Below are 18144 nucleotides of genomic sequence, written 5' to 3' on the forward strand. Positions count from 1 at the left end.
TAAGTAATGAATCTGTGGGGTTGAATAGCAGTCCCTAAAAGTCTTATGTCCACATGAAGTGTTAAAATGAGAAGCTGGGGTGGCGGGGGGAAGGGCCTCCCCAGGAGCCTGGGTAAGGCAGGCTCTGTAGATCCCAGGTGGCTGCAGGGCTTGGTTGCCAGCTTCTGGAGTGGAGCGAATGCGTGTCCCGTGTCCCCAGCACCCTGTGCCTGCCGCATTGCCCCAGCAGCTGGGCGACGCTCTGGCAGGAAGCTGGTGGCACCGAGGGCTGTTTCACTCGTGGGCACAGCACCCGCGTTTTGTGCATGTTCCGTCTTCCCTGAGGGCCAGAGCACAGTTGTTCACAGATGTTTTGAAGGAGGATGGTTTCAGCTGCGGAAGCCTTGGGATGCCCTCCTGAGTGGAAGGTGCAGTCCACGTCCACGGTGATGGCAGGTTCACGGCAGTGTTCAGTGATGGAGACCTTGCTGCTCTTAGTTTTAGGAACTTTCCTTCTGAAGGGGAACAAGTGACCTTCCTAAATGTGTCCTGTGACATCTTGAAGTGGTGGCCTTTCGAGCTCAGTGAAAAGGCCTCTGAGGTTCCCAGTAGTGTGGAGTCACCCCTTTACAGGTTGCAGGTGCATGATGGCCGTGTAGGAAGCCCGCTGCCCCCAAGCACCGCAGCCAGCCCAGCAGCTCACCGGGCGCGTGTTCTTCCCAGAGTGAGCAAGCAAGGGGGCCCAGGGAGCCACCGTGGACGTGTATTGTTGGATGACTCAGGCCAGTGATTTCCTGCCGCTGTGAAGTACACACCACAGGTTCTGCTGAAGGTACAAACCGACTTGTAGGACACTCTGAAATAGTTCATTTATTACTGGTTGTTTTACCGAGTCCACAGTTCCTTCTCTTTTCAAGCAAACTAGGTGTTTAGAAATGGAGAAAGTTATAATACATTATATGTTGATAAAAAAATTTAAAAATTTCAAAAAATGGAGAAAGGTTCGTTCTGTATTTTAAAATGTAGACCCTTCACAAAAAGATGTCTTCTCTGTTCCTTAGCACAAAAAAGATACATTTTTCTTAAATCTTCCTTGTTGTCAGTTTAAGAATTGGTGGTAGGCTACTATACCTGGTGTTTGCTACATCTTCTCCCCAGAAACTTGTTGGGTTACAGCATACTAGCAAGATCTGTTGATTCCCTAAGAACAAGATGCGTTAAAGAGGAAGGACCAAGAAATATGGGTGGTGCCTCACACAGATGCTTGTTTCCTTTAGTAGAGAATATATTTACTCTCATGTGATAGTATCAGGAGCATGTGTACGTCTAGCGTGCGACTAGACAGGGCGTTCCCAACGACGTGTCGGCGGTCGTGCCATCTGTGGACATCTTTGTGGCCTGATTTCCTTCCTCGGAGGTTGACGCTTACCTGATTTTCCTGTTTATAGTTCTGTCACCTTTGGAAGATAGTTTTATGATTTGTGTCTTTTGTTTAAAATTGTATAGTAGTAAAATTGTATATGTAATTCTGAGAAACTCATATTTCTCATTCAGTATTATCAGAGACGCCGGTTTCCAGTCGAAGGAGACACTTTTCAAGTAACTTGATACTTTGACCTCAGTAAGATTAAGTTAGACGCTGTAGCTCTGACGTTTTTAAGTGATACAGCATAGACTGATGGTCATGGTAGATGGGATGTCCCGGCGTGGGGCGTACTGGAAGTGTGGGCTTTGTCCTTCAGCGGGCGGGTCAGCAGAAGCCCGTCGTCCAGAAGCCATGGGTCTGCAGGGACCTGGCCCACCTTTAACAGGCCGCACGCCGGTGCTGTCAGCAAGACCACCCGCGTGATGAGTAGACCCACCGAGGGGTCCTGTAACCCGTGTAAAATTGTAAATTGTGTTACAGTATAATTCAAAGGAAATGGCAGTCCTTCCTTCTGCCCCTTCTAGAAGTCTGTGAGTAAGACGAGAGTCCTTGGGAAAGGGGAAAAAAGGGACAAAGCAAGAAGTGGGAGTCCCGACTCACAAGTCATCTACTCAAGCTGATCCCCAAGGGGAGGCTTATTTCCAGTGCATTCTGTGTCACTGTGATGCCCATTGGCCCCTGAGCACAGGGACAGGGTCCTGGGCCCCGAAGTCTCCTGGGAACCCAGCCCAGACTGCAGGGTCCACGGTCAGGGTCACGGGCTCAGGACAGCTGGTTAGAATGCTCTGCATTACAGAGTTTCAGTTACATTCCTTTTTTGTTAAGTGTTTGAGATTGAGAAGACTTTTAAAAATCACACTTTTACGGAATTTTACATGACTGAAGGTTGAAGCTGGCAGGTGGGGGCAATACATGGGTGATAAGATGAGGGGCCAGGAGCAGGACTGGGCCCGACTCCAGCATGTCCAGTTTGACGTGACCAGAGCTGTGGTTGCCTGCGCCCTGCAGTGTGTGCGTCTGCGGTCACTGCCGCAGAGGAAGAGGACTGCTTACGGAACCATTAGTAGGTGCTTTGTCCCCTCAGGGTCATTATGTGGTCGTCCTACTTGTAACATCTGCTGTCTCCTGTGTCCTTTCTCCCTCTGGAAACCGGCAAGGTGAGCGGGAGGGAAGGTGGAGAGTCCCACGTTCAAGGAAGCAGGAGGCAGGTGCGGTTACCCAGAGCAGCCTGGACTGGGCAGCAGCAGTCTGGGGGGATGAACGGGTGTGCCTCCCTGGGCCAGGGAGGCCTGGCTCTGGGTCCTGCTGGTACGGACAGTGGCTTTCTGGGCAGCGGCATTGGGGTGAGGTGCCTAGGAGGCCCCGCAGAGCAGGTGCAGGAGGGAGTTGGAGCAGAGGCGTGTGAGGGAGCCCGCGACTCCGCCACCTGACATCCCGACATTGTGTCAGGAGTGCGGACGGGAAGGCAGACGCCAGCCGGGGCTGCAGGGAATCAGACGTGGGTCCACGTGGGCACAGAGGGGTGCTGCGGGGTGGGTGAGGGGCCTGAGAGGAGCAGGGCAAGGGACGGCGGGGGCAGGGGTCGGCGGATGAGGAAGGACGACACAGGGTGAGTGTGAAGGGGAGACAGAAGGTCCTCCCAGCTGTCGAGGCCACGGGAGACAGCCCGGTGGTCAGACCGTGAAGGGAACACTAAGGGAAAGGTGGGTCCAAGGAGAACCTGCCTGAGACGAAAACCTCCTGGAATCTGCCCTTGGAAACCGTGTTCCACCTTCGGAGGTGACAGAATACCACAGACGTGACAGGTGTGGGGTCTCTGGAGAGGACAAGGCGGTGTGGGGGCTTCTGCTTGCAAACTAAGGAACACACGTCCTTTCCTCCTTCAGCTCCTGCAGCTGATTGCGAAATCCCAGTTAACGTCACTGAGCGGCGTGGCGCAGAAGAACTACTTCAACGTTTTGGACAAAATTGTCCAGAAGGGTAAGAGGTGCCCGACATGTCCGAGAACAGGAGGAGGTAGGGCTGCTCTCTGTTCCCCAGGACGGGTGACGCCGTCTTATCGGGACAGGCTGCTCCCACGGGACGAGCGAGGGTCCCTGGGTTTCAGAGAAGTCTCTCCTATCCGGTGGCCGGACGGTCACCTCAGCCATGCGTCTCCACAAGCAGCGCAGCCGCGTCGTAGTCGCCAAGGCCTCAGGAGAGCTTGTGGCTTTGTGCTTCAGTCTGTCTTGATCAATTCTGGGCCGACAGTAAGAGGGACCTGAGATGCCCCACCGTGAGTTTAAATGAGTTTACGCGTGAGTGTATTGACACTCGCACGTGTAAGGAGAACAGACACGGCTAATTCTAAAGCTAATATCGCACACACCCCCAGAATCATGCTGTCCAGCAATATTTGATGTTCTTTTAAATTCGTCCTACTGGCGGGGTCTCAAAAATGATGCCAGTTTGGGGTTGCACTGACATTACATCGTTGTTTTCATTGTGGTAAAACACACACACTCCCGAGTTTACCATCTTAACCGTCTTCAGGCACACAGTGGGGTTGCGTGAAGCATGCTCTCCACCTGCTGCCAGAACATGCTGTGGTCCCGCACGGACCCTGCCCCTTGGAACCCCAACTCCTCCGCTCTGACCGGAGTCATGCGGGGCCCGTCCCTCAGTGCCAGGCCTCTGGGTTCACACGTTTCCCCTCCTGCAGCGCGTCCGTGCTGCATTCGTCAGTGCCACGGGGACGGGCGCGGCGCCGGGTCTCTGTCACCTTCCCACAGTGTGTGTTGTTGTATTCCAGTCCTTGACGACCACCAGAACCCCCGGCTCATCAAGGACCTCCTCCAGGACCTGAGCTCCACCCTCTGCATCCTCCTCCGGGGTGTCGGGAAGTCCGTGCTGGTGGGAAACATCAACATCTGGGTCTGCCGTCTGGAGACCGTGCTCCGCTGGCAGGAGCAGCTGCAGGACCTGCAGGTCACTAAGGTACGGGACACGCTGGCTCCCGGGTGCGAGGCCTCCCCCGCGGGGGCACTGGGGAGACACTGGCCGCTTGCTGGAATCTTTGTTTCCAGGCGCACTGGGGCCAGAGGCCTTGGGGCGGCTTAGACTGCTCGTGGGAAGACAGTGGGGCTGGCCGTCGTGGAGGCGGGGACGGGTGATGAGGTGTTGTGCTGATGAGCCTTCCAGGGAAGATGCAGTGTTGGGAACTAAAATCGCTATCCCGGAGTTGTGGCGCCTCATTCTGCCCGCGACCCTCCCCCCCGATGCAGGGTCCCTGCTTGCCCCCGTCCCCACTGTCCTCTGGAGTCGTGTGTGGTTCTCAGGGGAGGAGGTGGTACAGGTGGCCAGCGGGGGTCTGTCGTCAGCAAGGGAGCTCAAGGCTGGGAAGTGCGTCATTTAGAGAGAAGTGTGCGTTGAGGAGGGAGAGAAGCTGCAGAGGTGGGCCGGCACACACACCGGTGGGGAGAGAGCAGAGGCCAGGTCTCTCCTCCTCGCCTTGGCCGGCTTGCGGGACCGAGAAGCCACGGGCTTCCTTTAGGGTCTTCCTGTTGTCCACACCAGCTCGGAGGCACCACAGATGGAGGGCAGCGGTGGGGACGCCCTCCTGACTGGGGCACAACCGCACACTCAGAGCTGGCTTCCCTGTGGCCTCGTCCCCTGTGGCCCATCAGGAGGTGATGGTGTCGCCTGTGGTCAACACTGACTCTTCGCAGCATGGATGTGGTCCCACGAGCCCGGGCGGGCAGCTGCACAGCTGCTGCAAAACCAGGGGCAGAGGGCCTTTTGGGGAAGAGAACTGTGTGGCCAGATGGGAGGGAGCCTGGATTCAGGGGGTCACTGTGTGCAGGGAGCCTAGCAGCCCCCCGGGGCAGGACAGCCAGGACTTTGCGTGTCTTGGGGTCAGACCAGCTCATGCCCATGAGGGGACTTGGTGTGTGAGTCCTGGGACCTGAGTCTGGGGTCCAGTCCATGGGGGCAGGCCCCTTGCAGCTGCTGTCCGCTGGCAGGTGGCAAGGACTCCTCAAGGCAGCAACGGGCAGGCGACGGGATAGCCCTCTGCGGCCCCTCTCACTCCAGGTCCTCTGTCCTCATCTCCTGGGCACTATAGCCCTGCAAGGCCGTGGAGTGAGGACAGACGTGCTTCCACAGGAGTGGGGGTCACTGGGCTGGTGCACTGGCAAGACCTCCCAGAGCTGTGTTCCTTTGCATACGGTGACACGGTTACGGGGTTTGCGGCACACAATGGCTCAGCTGGGCAGTGGGGGGCTGAGCTGAAGGCCCTGCACCTCAACGGACCTTCCTGTTGGAGTGGTCACAGCCATCTTCACAGAAACTGCTGGCGTGTGGCTGTGTCTTGTAAGCAGTCACCATGGGCTGGAGACCAGTTGACGGTACTGGGTTTTGGTGCCTCATGCACCCAGGGTTTTTCCTCCTACCTCATGCACCTGGACCGGCCTCAGGGTGCTTGTGAGCTTCTGACGCAGAGGCTTGTCTCCAAAGAAGGAAGCACGAAGCAGGCATTTATAGCGAGTCTCGGTAGTTCCTGTCACGGCGTGAAGACCTGGTCAGGAATGAGGCACACGAGTGCTGTCTCCGGGGGACCCCGCTGTGCGCCAGCCCGCGAGAGCCTGCGGTCACAGCTGCTCCATGAGCCCCTTGTCACCCGCTCATGCTGTGCAGCCTGTTGGGGGCGCACACGCACGTGCCCGTGGGCTGGTAGGATCTGAAGTGACAACGTGTGACCACGCTGCATGTTGATGTCCCAGGCACTGGGCTGTTCCCAAAGAGGCAGCCAGTGCTGAGGCCCCCACACCCAGAGGCTGCCCCTGAGACCTCCTCAGAGATGAGCCCTGACTTTCACTCCGCTTTGGGGCACAGGACACCTCCTCCTGGGTCTCCACACACAAAGGGCCGGGAGAGCATTTCTGGAAAAAGACGGCCACGCTGTGGCGGCAAGGACATGGAGAGCGGCACGGCTGGCCTCTCAGCACCTCACCGCAGCCCTGCTCTAGTGTTTCTCTGTGGGTGTGTGCTCTGTGCAGGGCTGCTGGGGCCACTGGAGAAAACAGAAGCCGGAAGGAAGCCAGCCGTCCTTGGGGCTGACCACTGGGGACAAGGACAGTCACCCAGCCACATCAGAAGCGTGTGGCTCTGGCCAGGTGTGCAGGCATCCCTGAGCCCACAGGACCTTTGCTGTGAGTGGTCAGAGACGTTGCCCCGTCTCCGTGAGAGGTGGCGTGGGTGCGTGTGCCCAGCCCAAGGCTGCAACACTCGGCTGCCCACGTGTGTGCTCCTCTCCCTCCCGATACCACGACACACGGGTTCTGCACGCTGTGTCACGTCCTTTCTTGGGACATATGCGCAGGCTTGTGGGAGGGAGGGTATGGCTCCTGCATTTGACACAGATGCTGACAGCTGGACGGGCCTCCATGGCGATCAGTGGCTTTATTTGCTCCATCCTCAGACCCCGCCATCTCTCCACCCCATGTCCGTGTCACGTCTGACGAGTGAGTCCTGCACTCGGACAGAGTCTGGAGGAGCCGAGGGCACAGACTGGACTCTGTTCTTTTCCTGCCTCTCCTCTGGGGTCCTCGTGAGGCCAGCCCTCTCTCGACACGGGGGCTCAGGGCTCCCATGGCCAAGTGTGAGGGACGGTGACACTTCAGCTGTGTCTCTTTGGTTGTGTTGTGTTTTGAAGCAGCTGCTGTCAGGGGACTGCAAGGTGTCCTTGTAGCCTGGTGCTCCCAGGTGTCACACGCAGTGAAGCCCTGTCCGTTTCCACCCTGGCAGGTGAACAACGGCCTCACACTCAGTGACCTCCCTTTGCATATGCTCAACAACATCTTGTACAGATTCTCCGATGGCTGGGACATCGTCACGCTGGGCCAGGTGACGCCAACACTGTCCATGCTCAGTGAGGACAGGCGTCTGTGGAAGAAACTCTGTCAGTACCACTTCGCCGAGAAGCAGGTGAGTGTGGTGGCCTTAGGGCCCCATGGTGTGGGACGTGTCCCTTGGAGGGAGGCTGGCCTGCGCCTGTCGCCGTCCACGTGGCTCTCTGAACCTTCCCTCCCCGCTCGCTGCGCCCGCACACCCAGTCGTGGGGGCCGCTCAGGGTGCGTCTGCGTGTGACCTCCTGGGCATTCGGTGCACGTACTCGTCACGCGGGGCTCTGTGAGACCCGCACACACGCAGGGGTATCTGTTCCATGCAGGGCGGTGTGGGGCGGGCAGGGCGCAGGGCAGGGGCTCCCTGATGCGTTACTTCCCATCAGAGGCGGGTTTGGCTGCGGCCTCGGGGGCGGGTGGGAGGACGGAGTCGCAGAGTCGTGGACACATGGCCCAGGGGAGACTGTCTCTCTGAGAGGCTGGGGGGTGGGGTGTCCTTGAGAAAATGGCACCTGTGGCCCTCAGTGTTGTGCACCAGGGTGCAGTGCCCCCCCCCCCACGTCTGGGGTTTTCCAGGCGGATGCCCGGGGGGCAAGTGCGGTCTTGTTTGAGGAGCTCGTTGGAGCCGGGAGGAGCCGCGACCGAGGTGGAGGAGGGTGTCCGCTGGGAGTGCGGACGCGGCTGAAGGAGAAGCCAGGGCGTGGGGCTGGCTGGTGCAGGCGGTCCCCGGCGCTGCCCTGTGAGAGGCCCTGGGGGCAGCGGGCAGAGCAGTGGCCTGGAGCCAGACGGCGGTGCGTGGGGGAGGCCACCCCGTCTCCCTAGGCAGCCATCCTCCCTCACGCCCTGCAGCGGTTCCTGAGGGACAGACGCCACTCCCCAAGCCCTGGCCCCACACCAGTCCCTGCTCTACCAAACCTTCCCTCCCTGTGGGCCACCTGCACGCCAACCCGGCCGCATGGCACTCCGTGGCTGGTCAGCAGGCCGTTCCGTGGACGGACCCCATTTCCGCTGGTTGTTCCGCGGCTGGTGGACATCTGGGTTGTTTCTTCCTTGCAACTTTGATGAATTGTACAGCATTGAATGCTGGCGGCCATGTTTTCGTGTGGACGTGGGTGTGCACCTCTGAGTGGAAATCCTGGGTCACGTGGCACCTGTGTTGAAGTTGGCAGGAACCGCCACGCTGTTGTCCCCCGGGCTGCATGTCATACATTGCTGGCCACTGAGCACACGGATTCCGGTATCCCCATATCCGCATGGTGCTCCGGGTTTCTGGGTCAGATTAGTTTTGTTTTTAAAAGATTCTGTTTATCAGAAGGAGAGCAAGCATGAGCAGGGGGGCGCAGAGGGAGAAGCAGGCTTCCCGCGGAGCAGGGAGCCCGACGTGGGGCCTGTCTTAGGACCCTGAGATCATGATCTGAGCCGAAGACAGACGCTTAACGACTGAGCCCCCCAAGCGTTTTTGTTATGGGTTGTTTGTTTTTTTTTTAAATCAAGTGCAAGCTAGTGGGTGTGCAGTGGCACCATGGGGTCCTTGGTGACAGAGTGTGGCACCCAGGCCACCTCTGTGCTGGGTCCTTGGCCCTGTTTTCAGTCAGGTGGTCATTTCCGTATAGAGATGCAGGTATCGAGACACCACACACGGGACGTGATTTTCCCATAATACGGGTCGTGGGCGTCGCTGTAGACCAGGCTGTTCCCACCTGCCCTGTGTTGTCCCGTGTGCTCATGCCATGGGGCACGGGTTCGTCCCCTTTGCCTCAGCCTGCGGGGGTCTGAGTCCACGTCCCGGGGCCCTTGGCGTGGCACTCAGCAGTGTGTGGTGTGTCAGTTCTGCAGGCACCTGATTGTGTCGGAGAAGGGCCATGTGGAGTGGAAGCTGATGTACTTCGCGCTACAGAAGCACTACCCGCCGCGGGAGCAGTATGGGGACACGCTGCACTTCTGCCGCCATTGCAGCATCCTCTTCTGGAAGGTAAGCGGGGCGGGCGGGGGTCCACGGGCTCTGCTGCAGGTGTGAGGGGAGTGGTGCTGAGAAAGAGAGCCTGATCTCCCCAGATGTCAGGGCGGGGGACAGAGTCACGGACGTGAGCCGTACAGCCTGTGGTTGGAGTCGTAAGTGTCAGGCAGCCACGTGTCTCTCTGCTCGGGCGACATGTATCCCCAGGGGCAGCCCGTCCTGGGCAGTGCCGTGTTCCTGCCAGCCCTCAGCCCGGGAGAAAGGGGCCAAAGCGTCTGGAGCGGGTGCCCCACACTGGGCCTCCAGCCCTGCGCCTCTGGCACCCCTGCCAGCGCCACCTCACAGCTCCCCTCCACGCCAAGCCCCTGCAGCAGGGAGGTCCCAGCCTTTTAGAGGGACACACAGTTTTCTTATTTGATCGAAACTGAACCGGCGCCTACTGACTCACATTTGGAATCGGAGGACCCGGGCGCGCTAGAAGCCCTCCGCCCCATGGCTCCCTGCCACACAGACAGTCTCGGTCTGTCCGCAATGGGAGGGGAGCTCATGTCCTGGGTCATTTGCCTTTACCTTGGGATGTGTGCCCATGGTCTCCTTGACCACGAAGAGCGTGCGTCCTGAGCTCTCCGTGCTCCGTGGACGGTGAGTGAGATCCGTGTGTGCACCCCACGTGCGGGGCCCTCGTGCTGCTGGGGGACGGCTGTCAGCTTCTGCCTCGTCAGCAGCATCCCTGCTCCTCGCTTCGCCACACATTTACCTGCAGCTTGTCGGATGGAGCGCGGGGCAGACGCTGCATTGTTGCAAAGGAGACGAGCCCTGGAGGTTTCTCTCCGCTCCGAGGACGTCTGTGATAGTGTCACTTGTGGTTTCCTGTTGCTGTGGCGAGTTGTGAGTGCAGTCCTGTGGAGTGTTTCCTCTGTCACTATAACAGAGGGTCACTGCTGCCCTTTGCACGAGTCATGTGGGATTTTGTTTCCAAGTCACTGACGTCTGTTAGTAGGATTCCCACCTCGCAGTGAAAACATGGTGCAGGTTCCGTGTTCTGGGGTCACAGCTGTTCTGTAGGACACAGTTCCTCAAGGGCACAGAGTCTGAGCAGGTGTGTTCTTGCCTCGGCCTGATGGGTGAGGGAGGCACAAGTCCGTCTGTGGGGAAGCCCGTGTCCCCAGCCCCAGGGCACGAGGGAGGCTTGTGTGCACCCCACACAGCAGGTGCTCGTGGACGCAGACAGAGGAGCATGGCTCCCTGCATCCCAGCTTCTGAGGGTCAGGGGCACCGACACAGACCCATAGCAGTGACCTCATTGGGCCATTGGGGTAGGTCCGTGACTGGGATCTGGTCTTGGCCTCAGGAGGGAAGGCACTGTCCCTCCGTGATTACACAGGCGGCTCTGTTCCTCCTCCCGTCCGTTCTGCAGCCGGATCTCTGTATCGCTTAGCTTCCCGGAACTGTGGTAAAGCTGACATGGGGGGGTTGCTGAGCAGCCAGACAGAACGAGTCCTGTTAGAGGCCAGGACCAGGGGTCAGGGCTGTGTCGCCACCAGACAGCATGCAGGAACCAGGGTGGACACTGCAGGTCTGGGGCTCTGGGCGGGACCAGGCGGGGTCATGGCAGGTCTGCGCCCATGAGCAGGAACAGGTCCCCTAGGTGGCCTGCGCACGGTGTCCACAGGATGCACGGTGGCTGGCATGCGAGAGGCAGCGGGCGGGTGGCTAGGTAGCGTGTAGGGAGGTCGGCAGGCTGCTCAGTGGGGCGCGGACAGAGCACGAGCGAGCAGGAGCAACACTAAGGTGGACGGCAGGCATTTGGCAAAGCAGGTGCTGGGCTGCGCGGGAGAGACTAAACGGCTTTCGTAGACACCGCCCAGGCGTCTTCAGTACAAGCCGGGAGACCGCAGCCTTGCACTGTGTGTGCGGTGGGGAGTTCTGCGGTTGGGGCTGCAGCCTGGGCCGCGTTCAGCCGAGACTCCGAGGCAAGGGGAGTGTCGGTCCCGGCCTCAGGACGGATGGGTCCTAGTGGTCGATGCGCTGGCTCCAAGACTGTTCCCACCGCCCGCCTCGGTGCCAGCGGCGCCAGCCATGTCTGCAGATCACCATCCACACGGACGTTCGTGCGGCCTGCTCTCTCGCTAACGTCGCTTTCCCCTTTCTCTCCCTCCCTTCCCCGCACTCCTCCTGGTGCTTTCTCCACGACCTCAAAGGACTGCCGCCTTGCTTTGTTGTTCAAGGTACCTCCGTGCTAGACCAGGCCTCGTGTCGCGTCCACGCATGCTCCCCGGCCGGCCAGAACCGCCCCCTGAGCCGCTTGCGGGATGTCCTTGGGCCCGGTGCGTTAGGGGCAGGCTCAGCCCGAGGGGGACATGGACACATGTCTGTGAGCTTTCATTCAGGCATGGGGCCACATGGCAGGTGCCTCGACCTGGCGTGGCCTCCAACTCCCCCCGGTCTCTGCTCTTTAGCCTCCTCCGCCTTTCAAGTTTGTCGGTCTGCGGAGCGTCTATTTCTTTAGTCCTCTCTCCTGTGAAGCAGGATCCCAGTCTCCCGCTGAGTGTGAGCTCCCGGGGGCACCCTGTTGTTGGAGTGCGCGTTCCGGGGCCAGGCCAGGGAGGCAGAGAACCCCCGGTCCCGGCCCTCTAGTTTGGGCCACCTGCCTCTGCTCACAAACCCCCGTGCCCGTCTGCCCTTGTAATGCGGGTCCGCATCCTCCACACGGCGCTGGGGCCCGGGTGCTCCGTGGTGACCCCTCTGCCTCCTCCTGCAGGACTCGGGGCACCCCTGCACCGCCGCTGACCCCGACAGCTGCTTCATGCCTGTGTCCCCACAGCACTTCATCGACCTGTTCAAGTTTTGAAGGCGGAAGGGGTTCGCTGTGCTGTGCTGTCACCAGGGAGCGACAGGAGCCTGGAGAACGCGCCTCCCCCTCCCTGCACGGACAGGCCACAGGGCGTTGGTTTGTTCTGAAAGGGGGTCAGGGAACCCAAGCAAAGTCATTTCACTTTCTCTAAAATCCTCTTCGTTTAAGCCTGTGACGGTTTGCAACATTGTGTGTTTATTAATATGGCTCAGTAAGGTCCTGGGTTAGTAGCACCACGTTCTGTGCCACACTGACACTTAACGGTTACCACTGTGCTTGACCGTCAGATCATAGTTTCCTGATTCTGTAGTGATTAGGGGCAGGGACAGAACAATGGGCTGTTGTAAATACGGGGTGCAGAATATTTATTTTTCTTAATATGTATTTTAACTGCACTGGTTGTGTCCAAGTGAGTCCTCACTGATGGAAGTGAGCCCTCACTGATGGAAGTGAGCCGAGGGCAGCGTGTGGTACCGTTGTGTTCGTGGTCAGTCTGTGGTCAGTCTGTGGCCAGCCACGGTGTGGGTGGTCGGACCGCCCGGTGCAGCGCCCCTTCACTGTCCTGGAAGTGCTTTCCTAGACAAAGTAATAAATCATCTTTATTTACTTATCTGACTTCCTCAATTTTACACCTTTCTGAAAAAGTAGTGTCCGTGGTTTTGATATCATTGATTTAAACCTTTAAAAGATTGTTTTATTTTTAAAATAATGCATGTCTATTTTGGATATTTTGGGGAATATGTTATGAAAGAATATACAAGTCACCCAGGACCCTGTCCCCCGAGACCATGCTCCTGCCACATAGATGAGCTCCCACCCCGGCGCTGTGGGAGAGCAGTGGGAACCCCCGCAGATCATCTCTTCTTCCTGCCCTAAGTTTTTCCTCTTCTAAGCATATAAAAATGGTTTGCGGTTTCGCGTCTTTGTAAATAAAGATTCTGGATTTTTAGTATCACTGTCTGTGCTGACCTGGTGCTGAGGGCCAATGATGTGCTTCCCCCGGGACATGGTTTGGAGCCCGGGACGTCTGTGGGTTGCAGGAGGGTCTTTTCCTGTTGACCCTTCCCGGGTTCTGCTGGCTGTGCACTGTCACGGGAGGCAGGGTGTCGCTGACTCCTGCTGCGCACGGAGGAACTGGGATGGGCAAGCTGTCAGCAGCTCATGTGTGGCTCTCCGGCCCCTTGAGACAAAGGAGGAGCAGAGCCCAGGGATGGCATCACATGTTGGAGGATGTGTCCAGACTACTCCTGTGACTGGAAGTGGTTAGGATTTTCCCAGGCAGCGACACATGGAGCGCCTGAGCTCCCCGAAGAAGGCTGCTGCGGGCTCCCTCCCCCGGCGCTCTTGGCCAAAGTGAGGGACAAGGTGTGTCCACATTTCTTTGTATGACCGACCGTGGGTTTTGTTTTGGGTAAAAGTTGCCTAACGTGTGTCTTTTGCCGGTTTTCACTGTTGGTCTTTTTTGGTGTTGATTTCTTCTTAAAAGGACGTTGAAGTTTGAGCTCTTGTCCCCCAAACATGTGTCCGTAGCACAGAGGGGAGCACAGCCGCTGCGCTCTGCTAGCCCGTCCGGGGGGTCCATGGGAGGTCCGGCCGAGCTGCGGACAGTGGCAGCTTTCTCAGCAGCCTTGGGGAAGACACGGAGTGAGTAGAGGCCACAGGCTGAGCGGAAGGCAGACGGCATCCAGGCAGCCATCAGTCACATGCAGGAGGGGGTGAGACGCAGAATTGTCCTGAACTACACACTCGAACGGTGCTTTGAATGCGGGTCTGTTAGGGGACACTGTGAGCTGGAGACCCCACAGCATGTCTCCTATGCCTTCAGCCCGAGAGGGCCAGGCCGAGGCATCCGGTTATTCCTGACGTGGGACACGCACCTGGTGGGCCTCAGCAGGCACTGCCAGCCAGGAAGGCTGTCCAGACGCAGCCTTGCTCCTTTCGTGGCACAAAAAGCTGTTTCTCACCCAGTGTGTGGCCACAGAGGACGGAGATGACCTCTAACCCCTCGCCACGCGCCCCTGTTGATGGTTCAGGTCTCTGTACGAGGAACTAGGTCTGCTGTAGGACACTTCACGTCTGACTGCCGACAGCGTGTGCTGTAAATGCTGTCCTTAGACCCCCAGACCCCTCGTAAAATGTTGGTATTTGTGCCCCGTGACCTGCTGAGCTCAGACCGGTGGTCACTGTGCAGACTCCCACAAGTGTCCACACGCAGCTGGAGTCCGGGCACCCTGACGGCCTGGGCTGGGGCCTGTGGTGCCGCGCCAGCCGCAGACGTCGGTCGTGCTTTCCGCCGGCGGAAGGCTTTGTTTGCTCTGTGAGTGTGGGGTGCCGTGTGCTTCCTGCAGACGCCTTTATCAGGTTGGGGCTTAACCTTCCGGTTGTACTTTCTTGAGGATTTTTTTAATCACAGAAGAGAATTGGATTTTGTCATGCTTTTCCACATCTGTTGAGATCACGGGGCTTCATCCGGCTCGTGTGGCACGAAGCACCGGTTGATTGTTGTTCCTTCACGATGTTACTCGCACTGTGGGGCGTGGACTCACAACCCCGGTGTCAGGGGTTGCGCGGCACTGACGGGGCCTGCCACGGGCCCCACATTGGTTGCCTTTTGCACATGGAACCGCCCTTGCATCCTGGGCTGAAACCCCGCCAGGGGGTGGCGCTCAACCGTCCTTTTCGTACCCACTTGCTGGGTTAGGTTTGCTGATGCCACACAGGCTTTCCGTAGGTGATCTCAGTCTGAATATCTTGGGCTGTCTTCGTCCCGTTGTGGTCAGGGTGAGGACGTCCGGGCAGACTTAGCATGAACTCGCCTTGGCAGTGGTCGCTCGGCTGTTTGAGGGCAGAGTGTGTGAGGGACCCCGGTGTTATTCTGCTTCAGACGCTCAGTCGAGCTTCAGGGCTTGTGTTTCTTGACGAGCAGCTTCCTTCTTGGAAGATCCTTTCTCTTTCAGAGGCAAAGGCCCCCCACGATAACCCGCCGTCACACGGACTCTGCTGCTTGCCCCACAGTGACCAGCAGGAGGCCATGCTGTCCTCTGAAAACCAGTCTGAAGAGGCAGAAGATCCCGTGTTTATGAAATACAACTTGAATTCCTCCGTGAACCCTGTGCGGGTGCGTGCCTGACCCCACCCCTCCCCCGTGGTCCTGCCTCATGTGTCAGACGCTGCCTAGTGACAGGCCCGACGGCTTGCACAGGGTACCAGGAAGGCCATTAGGATCTGCCTGTCCTGGGTGCTCACCTGTCCCCATTAGACACTAACTTCCCAGCTCCCGCCCTCAGCTCCCGCCACCTCCTGTTGCGGTGGAGAATCTGACTACCCTGGATGCAGGATGTCCCGGAATCATCTGGCACTTGGCCTTTTGTGACCGGCTTGTTTCACTGAAAGTCATGTCCTCAGGGTCCACGCACGCCGTGGCCCGTCTCAGGATTTCCTGACTGCTCAGGGCTGAGCCGTGTTCTGTTGCCCAGGCGGACCACAGCTTGTCTGTGGGACACTGCTGTGAACAAGGGTGTGCCCGTATCTCTCCTCTCTCTGCTTTCCCTCCCGTTGGATAAACACCCAGAAGCAGAATCGGTGCGTCAGATGCTCATTCCATGCTGCTCTCATTATTAGGAGATCCTGAACGACGTTCCGCAGACCCGCAGTCTGCATCCCAGCAGCAGCGCGGTGCCTCTCTCTCCACGTTCTCGCCAACACTGTTTTGGGGCAGTCACCATTCAGTGACAGTTCTAACAGGCGCGAGGTGGTGTCTCCTGCGGGTCTGGGTTTCTGTCCCCTTGGTGATTAGTGGTCTGGAGCCCCTTCTCGTGTGTCCATTGGCCATCTGTCTGTCGTATTTGGAAAGATGTCTGTTCAAGTCCTGTGCCCATTTCTTTGTTGTGTGTTTTTACTGTTGAGTTGCATGAGTTCCCTGTCTATTCTAGATACTAACTTCTTACAGGCATACGAGTGGAAGATGTGCTCCCCTATTGTGCGGGTTGCCTTTTCACTGTTGTGTCCCTGATGAGTGCAGGTATCAGTTTGATGGAGCCCATTTCCCTTTTTCCCAGCGTTGGCTGACCTTTTCATCTCCTGAGAGATCATTGACAAACCTAAGGTCATGAAACTTTCTGCTTTTGCCCAGAACTTTTACAGTTTTATTTAGCTTTTACATTTAGGCGTTTGGACCACTGAGGTCATACTTGTGTATGGTGTAAGGTAAGGCCCAACTTCATTCCTCACATGTGGACGTCCAGTTTTCTCACCACCATTTGCTGAAAACACTGCCCTTTCCCCCACTGAATGGTGTTGGCACCTTTGTTGAAAATCATGATTGTATATGTGATAGTGTGTTTCCAAGCTCTGTGTCTCGTCCCATTGGTCTGTGTGTCTCTGTGTGTTCTTACGCTAGGACAAAACTATTTTCATTACTGTAGCTTCATAGTGAGTTCTGAAATCAGGATATGTCAGTCCTCTGACTTTATTCTTTTTTAGGATTGTTTTGGCTATTTGAGATCCCTTGAAAGTCCATGTAAATTTTAGGATTTTTTCTATTTCTGCAAAAACCACTAGATTTTGATGAGTGCATTTAATCTATAAATCACCTTGGGTGGTGGTGTCATCATAAGTCATACAGCCACAGGCATGGTGGGTTTTCCAATTTGTCTGTGTCTGCTCTAATGGCTTTAAGCCACGTTCTAGTTCTCAGCGTACGATAATTCAGCCTCTATGGCTGAGTTTATTCCTAACTATTTTATTCATTGTTGCTGTTGTAAATGAGATTTTCTTAATTTCCCTTTGCAGTTTCTCAATGTTCATGTATAAAAACACAGCTGTTGTTTTTATATTGATTTTGTATCCTGCAACTTTCCTAAGCATGCCTATTCTGCTTTTTAGTGGTGGCTTTGGTTTTCTTGGATTTTTTTTTGGGGGGGGGGTAGAATCTTCAGTGTTCTCTGCAAATAAAATCGTATCATTCATAAGTAGTTATACTTTTTAGAGTTGGGATGCCTTTTAGTTTTCTTGCCTAATTGCTGTGACGAGGACTTCTAGTACGATGTGTATGTAATAGGAGTGGTGAGAGTGGACTTTCTCATCTCATTCCTGACCTTAGAGAAAACGCTCAGTCTTTTCTGACCAAGTAGGTTAGCTGTGGCCTTTTTCTATATCCCTTAGTAAGTCAGGGCAGATTTTCTGTTCTGAGTTAGTTTTTTTGTTTTTTATCAAATGCTTTTTTCTGCATCAATGAAAATAATGTTTTCCTCTTCATTCTATTAATGCATGTAGTGAATTATCACTTGGTGGATTTTATCCTTTATTGAAAGTAGAAGATTGATGTCTCTACTGTTATCCTGGAGCTGCCTGTTTCCTCTTTCAATTCTGTCACTGTTTGCTGCAGGTATGTTTGTAATTATCATATTTTCTTGATGAATTCCCAACTGTTTTTTATTTAAACATGAAGATGAAATTATAGGATGTCTGGGATTCACTGTAACATCATAGTTCAGTCAGTAGACAAAATTGGATCATCGCTGAGGCTAGGAGGGTGGTTCACCCAGGAGTTCATAGCAGAACTCAGCAGACCTGCTCTGTGAACATACGGGCCTTGTGGGCCACGTGCCCCTCCTCCACTCGCTCAGCAAAACCCCAGACGGCAAGCAGCCTGTCCACGAGAGTGCGCTGTGTTCAGTCAGACTTTACCGACAGAATCATGTGTTTCATACACTTTCCATGTATCATGATACAGGATTAAGTTTTTTCACCATTTAAAAATGTAAAAATTCTTACGGGCCATGAACAAACAGGTGGTGGCCCAAATTTGGCTAGCAGGCCATAGTTTTGCCACCCCATTACTTTGTTTTTCTTTTCTTTTATATATGTTTGACACTTAACATTTTACTTTTTTAAAATAACTGTTCTCTTTCTCTTTATTAAAAAGTAATAGATGTTCATTTTAAAAAGCTTTTTTAATTCTTTTTTTTTTTTTTCATTTTCTTTAAGATTTTATTTATTCCTTTGACGGAGAGAGACACAGCAAGAGAGGGAGCACAAGCACGGG

The 18144-nt window shown here is 56.0% G+C and overlaps 1 protein-coding gene across 5 annotated transcripts in view; it reads left to right on the plus strand.

Moving 5' to 3' along the window:
* Positions 1 to 18144, plus strand: part of FBXO25 (F-box protein 25) — a 60747-nt gene extending 42603 nt beyond the window's left edge. For 2 of the 5 annotated variants that reach the window (XM_047713279.1, XM_047713287.1), the window contains 5 exons: positions 3292 to 3385; positions 4197 to 4381; positions 7190 to 7369; positions 9116 to 9259; positions 12006 to 13050. In XM_047713279.1, coding sequence (XP_047569235.1) covers positions 3292 to 3385; positions 4197 to 4381; positions 7190 to 7369; positions 9116 to 9259; positions 12006 to 12095 — 693 coding nt within the window. In that variant the 3' untranslated portion in view covers positions 12096 to 13050. Of the gene's footprint in view, positions 1 to 3291; positions 3386 to 4196; positions 4382 to 7189; positions 7370 to 9115; positions 9260 to 11445; positions 11473 to 12005; positions 13051 to 15055; positions 17485 to 18086 lie in introns of those variants that run through there. The other 3 variants (XR_007124365.1, XR_007124364.1, XM_047713272.1) reach the window with 3 other exon arrangements.

The sequence above is a fragment of the Lutra lutra genome, chromosome 2 (genome assembly GCF_902655055.1).
Source record: "Lutra lutra chromosome 2, mLutLut1.2, whole genome shotgun sequence".
Classification (NCBI taxonomy): domain Eukaryota; kingdom Metazoa; phylum Chordata; class Mammalia; order Carnivora; family Mustelidae; genus Lutra; species Lutra lutra.